Source organism: Pholis gunnellus (assembly GCF_910591455.1).
Source record: "Pholis gunnellus genome assembly, chromosome: 17".
NCBI classification, from domain to species: Eukaryota; Metazoa; Chordata; class Actinopteri; order Perciformes; family Pholidae; genus Pholis; species Pholis gunnellus.
Genome location: NC_136544.1, coordinates 4,315,095 through 4,337,838, shown reverse-complemented (window position 1 = coordinate 4,337,838; position 22,744 = coordinate 4,315,095). Strand labels below are relative to the sequence as shown.

Sequence of the window (22,744 nt, the reverse complement as noted above, 5' to 3'; positions counted from 1 at the left end):
TTAAATGTGTAATGGCTCCATCCATTACGTTTAGCTAATGTACATGCGTATCCATTCATATCAGCTATCTTAGGTGTATCCATTACTATTTGCGATATATTTATACCATTTATAAAGTACTTTTAGCTAATTGATTAGACGTCTTTGCTCACTTGCAAACTATTTGTCATGCCCTTTCAATTGCAACACGTGATGTACAGTTCTATTTCAGTATCTATTTCTTTCAAATATGTTGAACTCCTTCACGATATTTCCATGTAGGCTCGGCCTCTGGCTACTGCAGAGGTGCAAGTAACCCTGGCTGGTAGTCTCTGCACATGGGCTAATGCAAACTGTTTAGGTTATTTCCCCCCTGTATGAAAAATAAAAGTAAAAAAAAATGTCAGGAGTAAAAAAAGAAAAACATAACATCATAATGCAGACACAACTCCACAAAACCTTGACATCTTCACAGAGCTAAAATAAACCAGATTGCATCAGACCGTACAGCTGTTCATGTTATTGTGTCCACCTTGATTAATCCAATTTACTTTAAACAGATTAAATGCATGTATAGGGGAACAATATAGGGGGAAATTAAGATGTCATGGAAAGATTTAGTAAGAAAGAAGAAAAGATATAGAATTAAATCAAGAACCCGTTAGAACATAACAAGACTTAAACTCAGATCAGTACACAGCCAGAGCCTCTGAACCTGAGCGAGTCAGTGGCCTCCCCTCTCTGGCTGGCCGACAGCCTCTCACTTCCTCCTCAACGAGAGCGGCTGCAGCAGCGGCACGGGTAGCTGGTGGATGGGAGGGTTTGGGTAGGTGCAGGGCGAGGGCGAGGGCGGGGGGGAGTTCTCAGGGAGCAGGAAAGGCACGTGCAGCAGGGAGCCCGACTGACAGAGGGGAGGTAGGAAATGGGGGCGTCTGTCTCGCCTGTGGCTCGCTGCTGTCCCTTGCTCTCTGCTCACCCCGCTGCGTCTGGATGCAAATAGCCGCCGCTGGTCCTTTGGAGCGACAGAATCCCTCTCTTTGCTACCTGCGAGGCCCAGACTTTGTAACCACTCACAGAGCCTGGCATCTTCCTCTTTCTCGCTGTGTGACGGCGCTGCATATTTCTGTTTGCCTGCGCAGTCCACCTTGAAGCTCCTCTTTCTCCCCTTTTGCTGCTGCTTCTCTTTGATCACAGGATCCTCTGATGTCTGAGGCGGAGTCACCCATCTGCCCTGCCTGCCCCTGTTTCTGCCATTGGCTCTTGCGGGCGGACAGAGGTGAGAACACAGCTGTCTGTCCTGCTGCTCGCTTTGCACCTGAGTGCTTGCTGACGCCGCAGACCGCGTGGCGGCAAAAACCCCTGACCTGAACACAGCTCCTGTGTGTAGATCTGAGTCCACTTCAGGCTGATGTGCAATCAACGCTGTGCCAGACTTAGTATCCTCTGAGAGTGGACGCACAATCGTACCAGCATGGTTGCCCATCTGGATGTTCGTAAAGGCGTGTGCATCTGAAGCTTCGACGGGGTGCATGTTTGCAGGCAGCACAGCTCTGGACCTGCAGAAAATAGAGCGGAGTCGTCGGTGTGGGGGCAGACCGGCAGAAGGGCCAGGCGGTCCGATGCTGCGAAACAGCGGAGGAGGCCGAAGGGCGAGAGAAGGTCTGGAAATGTCAACTTTCCTCTCAACGCTTTTACTCATCCTGTTTAAAAGCGTTCCGATCCAAAGTGATGCGGATCAAAAAGACCTTGCACTGAATTTGTAGACGCAATCTTCTTTCCAGCCCCGCTTTCCAAATGGAGGTTGTTTAGTTTCCGCAGTGGCAAAATGTGGCGCAAAGAAAGACAAAACGGTTGTAATGGAGTCGCCATACCACACAGAGGGAGTCTGACTCTTCATCCTTACAAGAGGATACTCGCGGTTGTCATGACAAATGACCATGCCTCTTGGTAGAAATGAATCAAAGAACAGAGGCTTCTCCTCCGCACTCCTGTCCTCATCTCTCCAGTCTTTTTGAGCCTGACTTCACTGAGCCCTGGATGACAACCATCTCTACTCCAAACAGCCCACCCACCTTCCATCCCTTTCATCCTGCTGCCCTCTCGGACATGAAAGGCGCAGTCCATCGACCATTCCATCTCAATGAATTATGAATTAATCGCAAGCAGCGGTCAGGGGACGACATTCATTTACGGAAGAAAATAGGATCCACACACAAGTTATTAGGCCACTTGTTTATTGTAGCAGCGGTCAGGGGACGACATTCATTTACGGAAGAAAATAGGATCCACACACAAGTTATTAGGCCACTTGTTTATTGTTTATATTCATAGTAACACAAACTATTTTTCTTCCTTTCTTTCTCCAGACCGTGTTATCACAGGCCGGTCTTACAGCAACAAAGTCAGTCTACAGTCATATTGTCCTGCTCATGTCACAAGGCAGTTCCTGACATAGAAATTCAATTGATGGCCTATAAATTGACATATTGGGAAACACTCTAATTTGCTCTGAGATTTAGAGGAGAGGATTGATACCACTCTCACAGGTATGTGTGCTATACATATGGAGCTAAACCTGGGAGGCAATTAGCTTAGCTTAGCATAAAGCTAGGTTTTCGTCAAGAAAGAGTTGCAGCTTGTAACTTCCTATAAAACCAAATTGTGTTTACATTTCTGTTTGTACAAGCAAGATATAATGTATGTTTACTACTAAGTTTAGAGTTGTTATTATATGAAGCTACTGGTTAGCGTAGCATAAGATGAGGGGAAACAGCTAGCATGGCTCTCTCCGAGGGTAACAAAATCTGCCCACCAACACTTTTGCGGCTCAGTGATTCATTTGTTATATCTTGTTTGAGGAAAATATACAATCTAAATAAACCAGTAATTAATTAAAATGATTAATTATTCAGCTTTAATGGTGTTTGTAGGTGTATTCTGTCTTCTTTAGATTAGCCCAATGTTTTAGCGGTCAGGTCCTTCTGCCCAGGATCAATCTGGGACAAAATAAGAAAAAAAGTTCTGCAACACAAATCTGTATTCATTTTATAGAAATTTAAATTTAAACAGTTATTTAAATGAAACCATCTGAGAAGCTTAAAGGGGAAATGTCTCTTTGGTGAAACTCCGAATGACTCGTAGACATCTTAAATGGGACACGCAGCCCCAACCAGACACTGTTTTTTTTCTCTAAAGGGTCACAAGAACAAAAGGTTGGGAACCAATGGTATCATTTTAAACGATATATTTCATTTTATAAAGTTATCATATGTTCTATAATGTAAAATGTTTAAGTTTCAAGTTTTTTTCATTTATATAGGACTTTAAAAAGCAAACAGGTTTAGACATAAATGTTTACACATACGAGCATAGAGACATATTTGTGTGTATATATGTGGAAACAAAGCACGATTAAAATAGATACAAGTCTAAACACAATTTAAACCCAGGGATTCGGATTAAAACATAAAAACTGGTTCAACAGAATTTAACAGAAAAAGCCAGAGAATAAAAGTGGGATTTAAGGTTTATCTTAAAAGCAGGCAGGCTTTTCCAGACCGATCAGCCGCTACCGGCTCTTTTCCTCCACAAACAGGGCCCAGCCAACAGGCCACAGTGGGCGGATCTCAGGGGTCTTAATCTATACAGTGACATTTACTCAAGTACTGTACTTGTACTTTACTTGAGTATTTTCATTTCATGGTTCTTTTTACTTCTATTTAACTTTATTTATTTGACAGCTGTAAATACTTAGATATTACATTTTCTAATCAACATTTTACAAACAAAACATGTGATCCATAAAACAAGATGCTGTGTTATAAATTGAACTTCCCAAAATAATGCATTTGAAATCAACTCCACCTAATCCAGTTATAGAATTAAACATTGACATGTTAATGCATCAATAATAGTGTCCCAATGATATAATCATATGCAGTCTGACAAGGTTACTTTTGGTTACCTTGAGTAAATTTTTCTTATAATACTTGTATATTTCTACTAAAGTTACATTTAATGTAAGACTTTGACTTGCAATTAAGTATTTCTAATGACTCTCATGATTAAGTCAATAATAGTAATACTTTTGAATTGTTGTGGAGTAGAACTATAAAGTATATGGAAAGTATCAAGTACAAGTACTTCAAAACTGTGCTTACACAGTACTTCAGTAAATGTGCTTGGTCACTTTTCACTGCTTACAAAATAAATACTACCTGTGTAGTTTTCAAGGATTTATTTCCCCCCTATTGCGTGTCTTAAACTAACTGCCCGGTACTTCCTTGGGTGGCCATGAGAGGGCGCTACTCGCGGTACTGCAGCCTGAAGAGACCATAAAAGCTGCTCGGTCCCCTGTTTCTTTTTTTTCATTTGCGGTACCAAAGCGGAAGTACTTCAGTGGTCAGCCGAGGCCGAGATCAACGCCAGCTAAGCAGCAAGGTAAACACGGAAAACGCACCGTATTGCTGTAATTCGTTAATGCCGCGCGTGACATTCGGTGTTGAGTCGCAGAACTGTCCGGTTTGAGTGTTTGTGCGTCTCACGGCGCGAGGAGGCGACGGCGGGTGAGGTGAGGTTAGGAGGCGAGGGAACGAGGACGAAGAGGGCAAAGTCATACGTAACGTAGGTTAACTTAGTGGAGCAGACGAGCCGCCGGTAGATAGCAAACATAAGAAGCCGTGAATACACCGAGGTATTCGTTTTTCACTTTAATATTCATAAAGAAAACATTGAGTGTTTTTTACAGCTCCATGTGTTGGTGTGTCGTAACAGCTGTGCAACATGGCTGTGTTGAAGAGGAACGAGCTGTTTACCTCATTTAACCGAGCTAACTTCTTAAAGACGCACACTGTTACTAGCTAATCGTTACTAAAGTGTGTGGTAGAGTAGCGTTTCTCACGAGTCACAGAAATGCTCCTAAAACATTACAGACTGCTACAACTAGAGCTCCAAAGTTTAAGTAAAGTGTCTTAAGTGATAGATAAAACCACTGACAGCTGGTAATGTCTGTGGATGATGGATGGCCAAATGTTTATGGGGACGATGTCTTCCGTCAGCTGATCATCACATGTGAAGGTCTTCAGGGCATCGGTCGATACGATTAGTTCAGTAAACACGTCGTCCAATCCACAGAATATGTATCTGCAACAGGTTTCATAATCGATTCATTGCTTCTCCCCCCCCCCCCCTTTTTTGATAGTGTTCGTCATTAACGAAAACGTACTAAATATTATTTCTTGGGGGCGTTTTCAGCATTATTTTTATTTCTTTTACATTATAAAGGCCAACAAGTTCATACATGTCCTGTTTCAAAAAAGAATCGGCAGATTAATCAAGAAGGTATTTAGTCTGTCCATCAGCCCAAATCCCAAAGATATTCAATTTACAATAACAGGAAGCCGTGACATCACACCAAACCAGCAGATGTTCACACCTGACATGTTTGAACCAGTGAACTTCTAGTATTTTATATATTCGCTTATAACGCAACCTTGAATATTAGTCGATAATTGCATTGTTTTAGAATCTATGAATATGCACCAGAGTGTAGCGTAAAAAAAAACGCATCTTATGCGTCTCTCTTTGGAATGCATTACTTGTGTTGTGCTTTAATTTAACTACCTTCTTAGCTTACATAGAGCTGGCTACTATGACATGTTGGTGTAGAACGGCTGTAAGCATGCCGGCCTCACATCCGTCTGTTGTAAGTTCAAGAGCTTTTTGCGTCTAACTGGCCTGAAATCACAACAAACTCTTATTAACCAACATTCTCCTTCTGTTTTTTTACTCTTACGTCTTCCACGCAGATGGCTCACAGGCTGCTAGTGCGCAGAATTTGGACGCTCTCTGCGAAAGACATCCGTTGCCTCCCAGCATCCGCCGCCGCCTCCTCCTCTTCTTTTTCCTCCTCTTCTCTGCAGTCCGCCGCCACCCGGGCGTCCTTCCTCTCGCCCTCCTGCTCTCTGCCCCGCTCCCTCCCTCACACCTCCCGCCGGGAAGTCTCCTTCAACGTCCAGGACCACGAGGACTTCACGGACCGGGTGATCAACAGCGAGCTGCCCGTGCTAGTCGACTTCCACGCACAGTGAGTAGCGCGGGGAGGGCTGGTAGTAGGTGACCTCCACCTATATGAAGCTATACACGCTAAACTAAAGTGAGTAAATGTAACGTCGGATTGGATTATTTCTGTGTTTTCTAAAAAAAAAAAGGATTTTCAAAAAGTATAAAGATCAGAACATTTTCGGGCGCTGACCTCGAGGAAAGAGCTTGTTTTCCAGCTGCCCTGCCTCTTTAAATCACTAGAGGTGTTGCATACGGGGTGTGTTAAAAATAAACACACGTGTACGTAACTGACCCGGGGGTGTTCCATACTCTAGTCATGTGAGGTTGCACAACACCACAATGTTCTCTGTCCTGTAGAAAGGTCTCCGTCTCCCTAGCTTTAAACATGATTTGATGCATTCTGATGTCTGATTTAAACTTAAAGGATCGAGACAGTCGGGATGCTTGCTACATGGACTCAGATTAAGTGTCATGTAGACGATGCTTATCGCTATTTAAAAAAGAAACGATGGTTCACCATCAATAGTAACCAGTTGGAGCCGAACTGAGAAAGTAAGAAATGAAAGGTAGGAGCGTTCATGGCTGACAGTTACAATTTAAGTCACGTCCACCAGTTTTACTGGTCTTGTTCCAAAATGTGTACTTTTACTCTGTTCTCATGAACAGCTGTGACCTGAAGTTCATTATTCAGTTCTTCAAAATTTAAAGTAATTCCGCATTCTGAGAAACGGCTGCTCGCATAAAGCCGTCGTTTTTGAAGAGACGGCAATTACCCATGATGCACAGCGTCTTAGCTGTGCCGCTGTGTGTGTGTGTGTGTGGAAGCTGTTAACTGTTTAAAAGAGAACACCTGATGACGGCTGCTCTGATACCGATTACAGATCTGCTGCTACGCCGGCAGGATATCACTGATGTCACCAATAGACGCTAACGATGAGTTTAATCACCGAAAGATTAGCACGAACGCGCGAGAGATGTATAACGATCAACAAATACTTATTGACAGCCAAATGGTGCGTCACTTTAAATGTTGCCACCGCAAGGAATTGTGGGACGGCATTTTCTCCTTTCCTTTGGTAAAGGATGGACACCAGAACCCCGGATATATCGGCCGTTATCACCAGAGGCTAAATTGTGGTCAGACCGATAGCTGATTGGTTCAGACCTTAATTGAATGGTGAAGTGCATTTTAAGTGGTTTGCTCCATGTTTTTAACATCTCAAGTAGCTTACAGTGGTTCACTCCTCCTAGTGGCTGTACTTATTACTCATTAAGTTTGTCTTTGGTTCTGTTTGTGTGTTTTTTAGGTGGTGCGGTCCCTGTAAGATCCTCGGGCCGAGGTTGGAAAAGGCCATTGCGAAACATAAAGGCCGCGTTGCCATGGCAAAGGTGGACATAGATGATCACACAGACCTGGCCATCGAGTACGGGGTGAGACTCAGTCTGTAGCATCGGTGACTCTCAGTCCATTTGTGGAATTTGCCATCTAGACTTTTGGGGTTTTGTAGTTTTTTTTTTTTTCCTTAGAATGAATTTTTGATAAAGTGACATAATATGCAGCCACAGTACTTGGTGTAAATGGACGGCCGTTCCATTTAACAGACCAGTTGTGTTGCAGATATCCTTAATTCAATTCTTTATCTCCAATAGATATCTTACTAGAAAAAAACTCCCATTTCAGATATTTATAACCTAATTGTTACTAGTCATCATTTTAGTTTCAGATAATAAAAAATGTGCGATCTCCATAATATAATTTTAAATATCTAAAATGCTTTATGGTAATCAAATCTGCAATGTCAGATTTCCACAATTGTAATCGGGATATTTTTCCTATCCAAAAATGGCTCACGTTAGTTTTTCCTCGTAAAATTCTATTGTACTAATCAGAAATGCAATTGCGGATATCTGAAATAACATTTATGGATAGGAGAAATATCCCGGTGGACATCTGAAATGTTTTTTTTTACTGCATTACATATCCAATCTAAAACAGCCACCATTTATAGATATCTTGAACTACGATTTCTTCTAATAAGAATGTTATTGTCGATACCTTTTTAAATACCATTTTGGCTTGAAGGATTGCTATTATGCGATTACAGATGCAATGTGGTTTGAGTAAATGTTAAACGTCTCGCCATATGATTTATGTTGATTATTCATAATATGATCGGTGTTATAACACGTGACTCTGGCTGTTCTCAGGTGTCTGCCGTCCCTACGGTGATCGCCATACGGGGCGGTGACGTAGTCGACCACTTCGTGGGGATCAAAGACGACGACGAGCTAGACTCATTTGTCGGCAAGGTCATCGGACAGTAACCCAGCTCGTCCCCGGCCATTCACCGCCGCCACGGTGCTGGTGTGTATGTGATTATGGCCGCCATCCTTCAGCCGGTTTAAAAACGAAAAAACGTGCCGCGATCCAAGGTGGCAAACACTCAAAATGCTCACACCCATCCCTAGACGAACTGCTCCGGCTTTGCATCGCTGCTTCTGCTTCTGTCTCTGTCTCCTTTTATTTTTGTTTGTCTAGTGATGGGTGTGCGCTTCAATTTGTTTAGTTTTTTTGCAGCGTTCTCTTCAATAATGTGATGGCTCTACTCCTCACGAGAGCTCTTTATGCGTACATGTAAAAGTCTGCCGAATGGAAACTACGCCGGCGCACTTCACCTACTGTAAAACATGAGGGATGAACTTTATTTTTTTAGTTTTAGCGGGTGGAGAGGATTCAACTTAAAAGATGACAATACTGAATGAGGCTCGTGACGGCGTTAACCTGTAGTTCCTGCTTTTGTCCACACGGTGGTGGCGTTTCTCTTCACATCGCAAAAAGCCACACATGGGTCGTTTTACACCATTCTGCCTAATGATGTGAGAGGAAGGTGTGTATGTGTGTATGTGTGTGTGTGTGTGTGGGAATTGCAAATACGAGTTTGATTTAGTTTAGTACTCAAATTAACTATGTACCGGAAACATGACCAAGTGAAGTAATAAAGGAGTCAGAAGATTTTCTGTATTTGAATTGTGTTTTTGCCCGCCCCCCCCCCCCCCACACACACACACACACACCTAAAAAAACCCAAGATGGTCCACTTTTATTGTCCCAAATTATACTGATTTAATATAATAGCTGTGTACTTTCCCCGTGTTTTTTCTCACTAGCAAAATGAAGGGGAGCTTTTAACGAACACCACATTTGAATGACGAACCTAAAGTGAAGTAGCCCTCAATTATTCCCTGTGTGATTAAAGACATCGCCGTCTTATGTCCTCCATATTTCTCGGCCTTCTGTCTGAACATGGAGGTGCTGCTCATGCTGACACAACCCCTCTCATCGGTGACACCGAGACACTCAACCCCACTTATTTCAGCCCTTTAAATTACCTCCATTCTCTTCTCTCCCTCAAATCGACAGCGTCTGTCTCTCTAATCTTGACTATAATGCCTCGAGTCTCACATCAAACCAACATCAGAGTCAATGGCAGACGGACTCTGACCCCGATCAACCTCTGTAATGGGAGTGTGTGCCGCACCACTGTGTGATTTCAGTCCTCTGCAGCTTGTGTGGTGGTTTCTGTGATTCCAGTTATAAAAGCAAAAGTGGTAAATTGGCGTGTTATCACTAGGACATTGTCAACAGTGCAACAGTAGGCATTGGAAAGTCCTTTACACAAGAAACATTTAGTAATTTCCCAACCAGGAAGTGCTGCTACGACATGAGGACTCCCATGAGACCTTGCGTGGTGCAGAGCAAGACTAAAGGCCGGTTTTCCCGTGTCAGTTAGAAACACCGGAGATAAATGAGGTCGCGCGAGGCTGAAGGAGACGGGAGAGCACCTGCAGCCCCGCTTCTCTCCCACGACTCGCTTAACCGACTAAACATTGCCAACCTCTTTACCCGGCATGTCATCACAGAGCCCCCGCGGCTGACAGAATCATGTCGAGGGGCCTCCGCACTGACTTGTTATTGTAACACCTCATTAGAAGTGTCTCATCTAGCGGTGTTTGCTCGGATTAGATCATTACTGATGATGTGTTCACGCACATTTAAAAAAGAAAGAAAAAAGGGGGGGATTCCACTGACGTTACGTAATCAAGTGATCAGACGTTTGTTGTACGCTGGATGAAAGGCATTCCTGTGTGGTTTGGAGATGTCTGAGGCGACGTGACGGCACTTTTTTTCGTTAACGTTGACTACTCATCCTCTTTTGTTTGCCTCCTCGGTCAGAGGAGAGAGAGACGACTGAGCAGACGAGCACGAGCTCCTATGGTTCGAGAGCGGCACGTAACCCTACACCTCTTCCGCCAGGAACAATAGACCACACCTCCGTCCTCGCTCGCTCGCGCTCGCTCTCACTCACTCGCTCAACCTCTCTTGTGACCATATAAGGCAAAGAAAAAAGACACGGGGGGAAGCTTGGTTGCTGCTGCTGAACACACGAGCCGAGAAGCAGAGTTGCAGTTTTCTTCTTCTGACCCTGTCCCGCCTGAAACTGTTAATGCGTGTTTGTTTGAAAGGAAATTACTGATATCAAAATGTTTTTGCTGTGTGTGTTTGTGTGTGTGAGAGGTTCATGGTTGTGTGTGTGGGGGGGAGAGAGCGAGAGACTCTGCAACAACAACACCACCCAGATCTGCACGTCCCTAGAGCATTCTGTGTTTATAGTAAATTCATAGCTGTATTTATATTTTAAACACACGCTGCCCTCCACCTTTGTTAGCTCTCCGTTCTGCCCCAGACCAAAACATCAACCGGAGATGGACAAAGCAGTCACTGTTGCAACACACACACACACACACCGGCTTGCAATACCATATTGACTTCATTAGAGATGCTGTCAAATCTGCCTGGATTGTAATTTAACGAATAGACATCTTAGTGCTTGTTTTGCCTTTTTTTTTAACTCCACATTCCTGAGTGTGTTGCTGTGTGCTGATTACTGAGGAAATGAGGAGGATATAGGTGCTGGGGAAGGGGGAACTTGAAGGACAGAAGACATTGTTGACGCATTATCTCAAAAGCTGGATGTGCTCTTGATTGTTCTTTGTGGCTCTGGCCTTTTGGGTGCCCCCCCCCCCCCCCCCCTCCTCACACACTCTGTACATGCCTGGGGAGTGATGTTGAACAAAAAACACAAGGGCTCTGTCCGGTAAGTGTTTACTGCCAGAGGATCTGGGTCAGAGTGAAGGAACACGTTGAAACAACCTATTTATTCTCAAGTTCGACACAGATCTGGGCTACTTCTATGCATGAGGAGACACACACACACACAAACATGCGATTACACAGCGAGAGTGGTCAGCGAGTTAACTGTGCCACCCCTTTCAACATGCTGCAGCTGAATGGGTGCTTTTCTGTCTGACTGAATGATATAATGGCTTCACACACCCTGAATTACAGACACACCCTGCTGCTATTACCACCGACTGAAGGAAAGGGAGCGAGAGAGAGAGAGAGACTAGGTCAGAGTGAAAAGGAGAGAGGGAGGGGAGATGGTGAGGTCAGAAGTGTCCATATTTGGTAAAACATGCCTACGGTTTCAGTCCTCTCTCTGTGCCCACTTGTGTTTATTTTACGTCTCCTGCCTTCGTTGTGTGTTTTGCGTACTTTTCCCAGCACGCGTTGTTTTGTCAAATGTGAACTTTCTTAATGTCTTAGAAATTTGTTTATTTGAAGTCCCTCGTTTTCCTCCCTTTTTCTCCTCTCTCGGCATCTGGTCCTGCTCAACTAACAGGTGACCTTTGCCCCCCCCCCCGCTGAAAATTTGGGATATTTCCCATCCATCCCGGAGAGGAGAGAGAGAGTGTGAGATTTTTTTAACTTTTCCAAGGCAGGCGCCGAGCGTTCGACGGCTTTGCTCCACGTGCATGTGATGCCCAGCTGCTAAACGTGTAGGAAAACACACACAGACGCATTCCTTTCATGATGACACGCAGTGGACGTAAATCACAGGATTTTCCTATGTTTGCCAGTGGATGCCGGCCATACCTGAGCCCCCCCCCCCGTTACGATCCGACTTCTCCGGGTCAAGAGTTGCCCTTTGCGTGGCGTGCCGAACGTGTGGCGGTGCGATTTGATTTGATGAGGCGATATTTGTATCAGGTCTTGTCAAAAACTTGTTACATCAGTGGAGCAGAGAGCGGCAGCATCTGTTTCTTGTTCCTGCGTCACCTCCTAAATGTTTGGATGGGGAGACAAAACATAAAGAGGTCAAGAGTGGAGTGACCTTTACAATTCATCCAATCCAGTGCGTCTTCTTCTTCCAGACGCACTGTCAGATTAACTCACATAACCCTGACTCAATTTGTATAAAACATAAACAACTCTCTCTCCCAAAACCAAAAACTAGAGCGCTAATGCTCACATTTGTGATGTCATTGAGTATAAAGTGTGGCTCCGTCCCATAGACGGTGAATTGGGAATATTAATATGGGGAATGTTCTGAGTTTGTGGGCACATTTTCTGCTTCAGATCTGACAATGCCACAATATAGAATAACGCTCATTTGGTTATAAATAAAGATAAACAAACAGACATGTTACTTGATGACATCACAGCTTCTCTGTTTTCTGACTTTGAGACTTGAACTTTGATCGTCAATGGAAATAACATATTTGAATACTAAAAGGAGACACATCACGCCCCTTTTCTCCAGGGCTGGGCCTGGGCACATGTTTACTTCCTGTCAGCTGATGTCAGTCACATACGCTGCAACAGGAAATAAACTGGGACACTTTAATAATGTTAAAGTTAAGTGTGCATTTACTAGTGGAAGAAGCTAGACATTCAATCATTTATTCATTACTTTTGGAGAACTGTTCAAACTGTTTATCCGTTAGCTATCTTGTTCATGCATCCGTTACTTTTAGCTAACAATTGCAACCATTTATTTGTCACTTTCACATGAACTGTTTAGACTTTTCTTCTTGCTTGCTAGCTGACTCAATATGTGGATTTTTTTTTTTTAATCGAATCATCATTTTAATAAAAACTGCATGAGTACGCCTGGTGTACATGTTCCCCTGGTTGGCAATCCCTGCTCTAAGTTATCTTTCCTTCTCAGTTTGGGCTGCTGATCAAAGCTATTGATTTAAAACAATTCATGTTTCAGACTGAGAAAGTGATTTTTATTATTATTTTCCATTGCTAATGTCTCCTGTTTGGTTGTGGCATGTGCGTTGGCTCTGTGCCTTCAGCTCCACTCAGCAAACTGGGCTCAGATCACCCAGTCTGAATCCCAGGAGAGCGTTTTAAAGCAAACCGGTTCACTTTGTACTGTTCCATTCTTCTGTGCAGACAGAACCTCCATCATTTCACTCACCCGTTGGTCTTTGATTTCATAAACGTGTCGTGTCGTATGTCTCCCTGTCTTCTTCATTGCTTACACTTCTCAGAAACAAGTCGGGCCCTTTTTTTTGCCAACGAAAACAAATTGTCAGGAGTGATGTGAGGACTGAACACGCGTTTTCCCTCCTTCCCATTAATTACCTGATCGCCTGCGGCGGTTCCCACGTAGTGCCGACAAGTCTGTTCACGGTATCTAGGCTTACCTGTTTTGAGTGACGGACACCTGTGAGAGTAAATGTGTTCTGCACCTCACGTCTTGTTAGGTCTCTTGATGTAATCGTTTATGTGAGAGGTGCCCTGGTGGGTTTAAATAAATGCAAAGGATCAATGCCAAATTCAAGTGCACGAGCATTGACAGAACATGCTAAAAAGGGATTAGAAGTCTCTCTTCTTTATCTCTTAAAGTCTTTAAATAAACACATGATATAAATCTATCTAGTTTGCTAAGATGTCATCCAAATATTTTTTTTACTTGCATCTAAGAACTCGAGCAAGCATAAATTGTTTATATACGGTAGATAAACAAAATATTTGTATTCCCTTGGTGGACACAGGGGCCAGTAAGGGGAAAGGATTTATTTCTAACAGTGACATGATGTTTTGAGAGGTTCCAGGCCAATAGCCATCCTGCCAAAGTGTCCAAGGGCCAGACACTAAATCCTTATAAATTCTGCTTCTGACCTCTGACCTCCTTTTGGAACGGAGAAAGACAAACTAACATGGATAATTGAAGTGTACAGTTTCAAAAAGGTTAAATTATTGAGTATATAGTAACGAAAAGAAGCTCCTTTAAGTGTGTAATGAAAGTATTTGATGTAACACAAACACATTAACGACATGAGGAGCAGTACTAGTTATTTGTCTGATATGTGGCGGCCTTACAGCAGAAAGAGTATCAAACAGGAGCCGTCACCGCTACTTGTTTTCAAGGTAGACGGTGGTCAGACTAGACCATGTTGACACACGAGGGAGGCCCTGGATGATGCAGTCCATCCTGAGAGGTGACTGCTACTTATATGGTCATAAAAATCCTTAGTATGCACATACCTCTCTCATTAAACACAGCTTTATCTGTACCGCTCTCCCCTCCCTCCCTCCCTCCTCCCAACTCTTACAAGTTCAGCGTTTCCCTGCGTCCCGCGCCTGCGCAGTGGCCGTCACCCCTCCAGCTATGCCCCGTCTTTGATTGGTCCGAAGTGTGCGTATTATCAAAGCGCGGCAGCCATTGGCCAGAGGGGCGGTGCACGCGGGCGGGGACCGCGCCCCGGCTCCGGATGGCTACGTACTGAGCGTAATTACGCGAACCAGTTAGCAGCCAGTAGAGGAGGGAGGGCAGAAGGAAGAGGGGGAGAAAAAAAAAAAAAGATAGAAAGAGTGACTGGAGTGGAGAAAGAGAGGGAGGAAGCAAGCGCTGTAGTTTAGCCTGTACTCTCTGCGAAGCTGCTGTCGACGGGAACAGAAGTTTGACTCACGGAGAGCTGACTGAGCCACCCGGTTGTTGTTAGCTACCCCCCTCCTGAAAGGCATCCTGCACCCGAACAAGCAGGTAATATTTTTTAACTTGAACACTTTTTTTCCGCCATGCTCTCTCCATGTACTCTTCCATAACTCATTCAGTCTGCCCGTCACTCCAGCAAGTGCAGCGAACCAGGAAGCACGGTTTGCTCGTTGCCGCAACTTCAGCAACCGCGACGGAAGGGTGGAGTGGGACCTCCTCAACAGATTTAAACCGAGGTTTCTTTTTTAAGGCCCGACTTGACACTTTATTGTTCTCAAAAACTTCAAATGAACGTGCGTGTACAATGCGTGCGATATGCGGGACGTATGCCGTCACATATAGTATCCGCATTGTGGCAGCTGGCGAGACGCTGAAAGCCATAACGGTGGAGGCAGGAAGTGATTCGCTTGAATGAGTTGCGGAAAAAGGCCGGTGGAGAGTTTGAGTGCGAGGGAAATGGAGGAAAAGTGAATTGTAGACTAAGTGTACACCGGCACCGTGGAGACAGGGTAGTTTATGAATGCTATGTGGTTGTAGCTTAACTTTTTTCGGTGTGTAGCGGTGAGAAACGGACGCTGTGTGTGGCCGCTGGTACTAAGTCTGGCGGTATGACGTCACTGGTTTACCGGTGGACTTAAAAAAAAAAAAGAAGAAAAAAAACGGCGCTGTGCTTCTTCAGCTCGAGCTCACTGAACCAATGTCATACGCAGGTCTGTGAAGCATTCCGGGGCCCTCGAGGGGTCGTTCAACGGGGGCCCCCAGCAAAGGAGGGATACCGTTGACTGTGATTTAGTTTACCAGAGGTTAGCTTAGCTGATCAACTTCATCATAGTTTTACCACGACCTCTCTGCAGGAGGGCCTTCTTGATGGAAGTCACATGAGTTTGGAGCATGTTTTGAAAGTATATCAACATTTCTATGCAGTTGTAATACGGGCTTTTATCGTGTATTGTTTTAATGTAATTATCTTTTTTTAAGCGAGAGAGAGACTTGGCCAAATAGTAGCATAATAGATCATAGAAATGTACAACATTTACATATAGCTCAATATTGGACCCGAGAGGGGTACAAAAAAATGTCCATTCTTTAATAAACATGTTTTGGATGTGGCATTTAAATGCCTGATATGAAGTTTGATTTGTAAGTTACTCCAAGCCCAGGGTGCATAGTGCAAAAATGCAGTTTTGACCAGCTCAGAACACACTTTAGAGGATCTGGTCTGGTGATGACTCAGACTTCATCTCACAGGGGTTAATAGGCGCTGGTTGTTGTATCAGTTAGCCAGAATGAATTCTGAAATCCACAAGAAAGAATGCCAGCTGAAAATGACCAGGTCTGTCTTGTAATTACAGTGCGGTCCACTGTGATGAACATCGGCTAGGCAGCATGAGAGATTTTACGGGACGTATCAATATCAAGCCAAGTTGAGACCGTTTTATTTATATAGTCACAAATCACAATTTTGCCCGAGAGGGCGTCACGGACTGTGAAACACAGGACAGAACAGGGAGAAACCCCAGGAAGAGCAACAGAGGTGGGATCCCTGTTCCAGACATACATAGGTGCTGTTAATACGGAAGTACTGGGTAAACATAATGTTAATGACATGTTAAGGTTCATGAGTTAAGAGTTTCAGACAAGTGTAAAAGTATTTGGAGGGAAGAACAACTGCTGAATATATTTTTTCCACATATTACCTAACACCTGTTCTTAAGTCTGCAGCAAGTACATGAACGATCACAGGAAACCAACCGTCATTAATTTAACCTAATTAAAAAAACAACGTTAGATCAACCCACTTGATATTTTCATTCCCACCGGCCAATCGCAGACTCTCCTCCGATTCCTGAAGTGTCACATTCTCATCGTGCCTAACTGCGCCTAGTCTTTGCACACCTACACAAGTGTGCTTTGTCAGGGCAATTTGTGTTTGCTCTGTTAGACGGCACATCATTGTGCTTGAACTCTGGCAAGCAAACAGTCTCTGGTATGCCCGCTGACATTCAGTGTGCGGTTGGCCGTGTGCGGCTTGGGCATTAGCCGCGCCGTCTCCGGGTATCGATGGCTGGCATCCACTCACGTGAAACCTGCTTCTCGTTGCGAAAAGAGTGTTTGAGGCGTCCGGGAGAGAGCGAAAGTGGCACCTCTCCGCTCTCATTTGTAGCAATCAGAACCATACGCTTACGGTCAGCTGATGCTTTCTGCCAAGAAGCTATGAAACCGCAGTGTGAGATTACCTCACTGGATACTCGGACATAGAAATGATTGTGCAAATGATGTTTCATGCTGAAAAGTTAACAGTAGCTGGGAAATACAAACCACGGTCTGTGCGTGTAGTCATATGCTGCTTGTTTTATCAAAGCCATCTCTCCGGATGATGCACCGCCATAGAGCAGGCCCAGTCGTTTGCTGTGTGGCTTGAGAAAGAGACGCATCAGTAAATGTGTAGCCATAAAGGGGCACGTTAAGTGACATGTCGTATGTCACATCCTGTTGTTGTGATTTGAGTCATGGATTAAGCACTTGCAATGCATTGTGCAACGGCTTCCCCGGAGGCCAGTGTTCTTCTCACTTGTTGCCAGTTTCGACGCGGTTATGGAGCACCCCACGGAGATCGTTACATTCCATCACTCGTGTGTCAGCAATGTCCCCCCCCTCCCGGAGGGTTACGTACTGTAGGCTAGACAAAATGAAACCCAGGCATCTTAAAATGTGAACAAGGGGCTGGTGTACGTTCTGTGGTTGTTTTTAGATGTTTTTATTGAAGGTAGGTTCGTCGTGGCTGAGCCAGATTACTTGCTGGCCCCCCTTTTTGCTTTTGTTGCAAATAAGAGTGCAGCGTGAGACAGTATGTCTCACACACAACCCACAGTTGTATTTGGGTATGAACTCTCAAGGTTCTTGTAACAAATGTCAGGTATTTCTTTTGGACAGTTGGTTTCACACAACAAGCTGTTTGAAAGTGTCAGCAAGGCTTTGATTTTCTTTTGGTGACATTTTTGCCAGTTGAACTGTGCCAATTGTCTTTTCTGGTGCATTACTCCAGCGTGTTCTAGTGATACTTGCCCCTATAGAGCTAGATGTCGTTGATAATAGGTCGAGCAGCGAGGTGGTCATGCATGATTTTCCTACTCAGTCAGCTGAGATTCATTCATGCGGGCAAAACATTCCAGTCAGAGCACAGACTGTTAAGATTCTCCATTAACCATGGCAGAGCTGACATGAGTTTGTGATGCAGATGGTATCCAACATAAGACTTGCACACCTCCTGCATGTGCCATATGTCACTAATGGAGGCCTTTTAATTCAGTTCTTTCAAGCATATTTTCTTTCTCGAATGTCTGGTCTTTTCTTTTCTTTTTTGTCCTCCCCAAACATATTCTTCTCGTCGACATGAGCAGCATAATTAAGCTGCCTCAGTCAGAATGGTTGAACCAACTGGGCTCCAGGACAAATCTGCAGTAATGCGTTCTCTGGGTTTCCCACCTCCTTTTAGCTGTTTATTCAGACCTTTCTTCCCTTTCTAGCCCCCCCCCCCCCACACCTCTTTTCCTCTGCTTGTTTTTTTCTGCCACCACCCCACCCTTTCCTCCCCCTCCTCCCCCTCACAGCAAGCACCTGTAAGGTCTCAATGGAACAATACCAGGAAGTGGTTGCGCTCCGACTTGGACTATACACAGAAATGACTTGATCTGGACGGACGGACCTTGACCAGGCCCGATGATTACTCGCGGCTCTGTAGATAATGCTGCTTTCTCTTTTGTGGTAGAAAACGGTGAGGTAATCCTCGATCAATGATTACTGAACTCTCTGCATTGCCGGTGTAGTGCCCCGGCTTCCTGTTTGTTTAAGAATGATATGATAGTCGCCACCGTGGTTCTCCATTTCCCCCACATAACTTCCTTGAAGGAAATAGTTTTCGTAAGGTTCTGCTAGTTGGAAGTCTTTTTAGTGATGCTCTTAACATTCAGTGCATTTGAAACAGGAAGTAAAGCCATACATCTTATTAGAGCTTCGGTGGTGATTTCAGAAGTTAGACTTTGTCCGTGGTTGTGTGTGTGTGTGTGTGTGTGTGTGGGGGGGGGTGTGTGTGTGGGTGTGTGTGGTTGTGTGAGCTGCACACCTGGCCTGTGATTCCATAGAAAAGTGCTGGCGAAAGTGTTGTGCAAACTCTAAGCAGACACATTCGCACGGTGAACTTTGGAACATGCAGCGTGTATCTCCTGTCTCCCATTGGACGCTTTATTCCCATGTCAGTCCAAATTGCATCGCGCACCAGACGCCCAGGTTGTCGATCCGGCATGTGGCTCTCGGGAGGTCGGCGATTGCATTGTTTGACGAGATAAGCCCGAGTCTGTGAGTGACTCAAAGGGAGTGGAAGGTAGAGATAAGAGGTGATATAGCTAAAAAGAGCCACATGGTAGTTCACAAAGGTTGAAGGAGCAGAAGTGAGGTGGTAATAGCAGAGTTTCTTCACTGGGTCCGTTGGCCGTGCCAGCTTAGCATTCCTCAGGAAAAAAAAAGAAGCTTTGCTGACATATTGAAATGTGTATTTTAACTCCCCTCTGCATTCTTTCACAGTCTGCAGAGTGCTCAAGTAATAGGGCACCCTGGTATCTGCTCTGTTTTGTCAAATAACCAGTCAATAGTGCATTCAATGGTGTAACGGGATAGCTGTTTAATTGATGGATGTGGAATTTGTTCTATGACCCCGGAAATGACGTGCTTATCAGACCAACACCCTGTTCTCCCTCTCATTTAACTTGAGCGTTCAATCTGCCGTCTGACTCCCATTGGTCAGATTTAGTTGAAATATATAAAACATTAAAAAAAATTAAGTGTTTAAAAATAGCCTGAAAAACTTGATATGCACACTTGGAGCAGATGTGTGTGGGTCAGTGGTTCCCAATCCTGGGTGCTGATCAAACAACTGAATTAACTAAGTAAAAGGAATGGATAAACTAAACCAGCCGTACAGTTCAACTGTATAAAACATTACCGTAACATTCCCTTTTATATCTGCATTTGCAGAGTCTTAGTAGTTATAATATCCTGTTTATCTGGTACATGACTGGTGGAGCTGGGAGCCACTGGTGTAGGCGACGTGCCGAGAGCTTCAGTCAGACCTATAGCAGGGGCCTCTGGTTGTAAACGGTAGATGGCATCGACCAGCTTACAGTTCACAGTGAAACCGGATCCCAGTCGGGGCAGGAATGCAAGAAGTAATGTGGAAAGTGATGTTGGATCTGTCATGCAGCGCAGTCCGTTTTCCAGCAAGGGCTTAATTTTGCCTCTCCGAGCCGCACAGCGTGCACTCAAGTAAAAAGAAACTTTTAAAAAACTCCCCTTTTTGAAAGACTCGCAAATGGCAAAATAGTTTTCTCAGTTTGTCATTTCCTCTTTTCCTCCCCTCTCGCGTCCTTGCCCCACCCTTCCCACTTCCAGAGAAGGAGGGCGAAGGGGGGAGAGAGAGGGTGCCGACGTGTGAGCCCTCGATGAATTCTGACGGACTCTGTACCAACTCTGACTTTCATGAGAGAGCGAACTCTGTCAGTCGATTGTGCTGTGAGGGGGATAAAAGTGGTAAAGCCAAGACTAAAGAGGGGCTGACACTTTAACTTGAGTGTTTGTTGGTTATCTAAACAGATGAAGCCAAACCAACAAGGGTGAATATAACATCCACAGCGTGAGGAGGACGGGCAGCCTTGGCTCGGATCGAGCCAGCTGGGATGTAGCAGTTGGTGGGGAGTGCAGTGGTATTGACTTTTCGGTCGTTCTATTAATATTCTTCCGGTCAATGGGGCAGTCGACACGGCACAGCTGCTTTATGGGTTCCCTTTAGCTGGAGCAGGAGGGGCTTGACTGTACACCGTCATGCTTTTGTAGAAGTTGTCTCGTCTCCTGGTTTTTACTAGTAACTCGGGGAGAGTCCCCGAGGTATAAAGGAATGAAAGGAAGTCTGACTGGTGGGTGGATGGCCTCAGTTTTATGTAGACCAAGGTTGACCTGCTTTCTAAACAGGACAACCAGGACTGAAAAGGACACTTTGTAGCTCTTTCCTTTTCCTCCTCCTCCTCCTCCTCAAAGTCCTGGCCTCTGCATCACTTCCTCTCTGTAACCACATTCTGGTCCCTGTGATGAGGCCGGTTCCTAAAAAAACGTTCTCGTCCTTTTACGGTTCCTCTTTCAAGAAGGCTGCTGCTTTGACAGGACACCGCTAACTCTGTTTTCATTCGGGCATTTGTTTTAAGACATAATCCTTTAATGGTATCTCAGTCAGGTTTCATAAAGTTCACGGATCTTTGTGGGTCGACTGTGTTTTCCTCCTGCTGCCATGCGTTCAATTAATGAGTAATCCGTGTTATGATTATCTAGGCCGGCTAATCTCGTCGTAAACGGGTCTCAACAGAATAGATGGTGAACTCTTTTCACAGCTGAGCGTGTCGCAAAGCGACAAGCAATCGGAGAAAGCTTGATTCTCACAGGATTACGGAGGACTTGGCAGGGCGGCAGCAGGAACCTGAGCCAAGCAGGGGTTCCTTCCAATGAAGACTGTTTCATGTCAAAGTCAAGTCAACGGTCAACCTCCTCTAGTCAAGGCCTACGTCTGACATTGTCTGATGGGAGGTCTTTATCCCTCTGCTTTTCTCTTCTACTTTCAATTATAGAGCAGCACTTGTTAAACTAGAATAGCCTTTGGACTAATTTTAGACCTAGCGTTACTCTCTAGAGGTGGTTTGAAGTGTGTCACTTGAGTTATCTGTGGCAAATATGTGAGTCACACTGGGGCAGATATCAACAGACTTTGCTACAATTAATTTCCAGATTAGAGCTGAAATGCTCAGTTGATTGTCAATAAAGTTGCCCGTTCATTTTCTGACAATCATGTGTTATTTTTTTTAAGCAAAAATACCAAACGATCCCTAGTTTACAATGCATTTACTCTTTTTATTTTATGTGATAGTAAACTGAATATCTTTGGGTTTTGGCCCCTTAGTCGGACCAAAAAAACACACAATTTAAAGATGTCATCTTGAGGATGACTTTTTCTTTTTTGGTGGCATTTTTCCTTGTTTCCTGACATTTTAAACCGTTAATCTGGAAAATTATTGGTAGTGGGTCTGGCCGATATGGAGAAAATATCACGATATATTTTTACCAAATACCTCTATCGATATTGTAAAGATGACAATTGGTGCTTTTACTAAATATATGAGTGAAACAATGAAATCTCTGATGTATAATATTCAGTAATGTGGATATAATGACTAAGTGGGTAAAGGCAAATAATGGAACAGCTGGAACAGTCTGGGTAGTTAACATTTTGTATCACTTGCCTGTAATGCAGCCTTTACAACCAGGAAAAGACAACACGTGTGCCTTATTACAATATTCACAATCAAAGATGATAACTAGTCTAATACCCGGGTATCGATATATGGCCCTGCCCTAGTTGTCAGACTGATTGATAATGAATGGCCGACATGCCTCCCTGCATCTTGATTATAATGATGGAACATATCAAGCTAAAAGCAGCACCAGAACTTTGGGCGTTTTCAGCCTGTTCCTCTTGTTTTTGCCAAACAACAAAGCTACAGGGATTATAGTGAGTTATGGCTCGTATTCGACCCTGCACGGGGGCCAACTGATCCACATGTACTGGAGCGAGTAACGCGCATGTATATTTTAAAGGAGCATGGGAACTTACTCACAGGGCCTAATAGAGCATAGGTCTGTTGGACCTCTGCAGCTCTGGGAGTGCTGACACTTGTGTGAGGTGATGCTGATTCCCCCCCCAATAAAACTTCCAAAGGCACACATGGTCTGGTGCTGGGATGGGAGTATGGGGG

General features: G+C 44.4%; 2 protein-coding genes across 4 annotated transcripts in view; both read left to right on the top strand.

The window, feature by feature from the left end:
* The first annotated feature begins 4,308 nt into the window (after positions 1–4,308).
* txn2 (thioredoxin 2) lies at positions 4,309–9,055 on the top strand. 2 transcript variants are annotated; one of them, XM_079178405.1, is made up of 4 exons: positions 4,309–4,419; positions 5,787–6,064; positions 7,350–7,473; positions 8,251–9,055. In XM_079178405.1, the coding sequence occupies exons 2-4, from the start codon at positions 5,787–5,789 to the stop codon at positions 8,365–8,367; spliced, it is 519 nt and encodes a 172-aa protein (XP_079034531.1). In that variant the 5' UTR covers positions 4,309–4,419; the 3' UTR covers positions 8,368–9,055. The 2 variants fall into 2 exon arrangements, with proteins under 2 accessions (XP_079034531.1, XP_079034532.1); XM_079178406.1 differs by lacking the exon at positions 4,309–4,419 and adding an exon at positions 4,425–4,549.
* A 5,664-nt stretch (positions 9,056–14,719) lies between these two features.
* The window catches only part of LOC306709857 (myosin-9-like), a 32,714-nt gene continuing 24,689 nt past the window's right edge, over positions 14,720–22,744 (top strand). For both annotated transcript variants that reach the window (XM_079178161.1, XM_079178160.1), the window contains exon 1: positions 14,720–14,942. The gene's annotated coding sequence lies outside the window, so the exon portion shown is untranslated. The remainder of the gene's footprint in view (positions 14,943–22,744) is intronic.

Coding starts and splice junctions, on each gene's coding strand:
- txn2 (XM_079178405.1), top strand. CDS start 5,787: ATGGCTCACAGGCTGCTAGTGCGCAGAATTTGGACGCTCTCTGCGAAA. Junction 6,065..7,349: donor CTAGTCGACTTCCACGCACA/GTGAGTAGCGCG, acceptor TGTGTTTTTTAG/GTGGTGCGGTCCCTGTAAGA. Junction 7,474..8,250: donor ACCTGGCCATCGAGTACGGG/GTGAGACTCAGT, acceptor GGCTGTTCTCAG/GTGTCTGCCGTCCCTACGGT.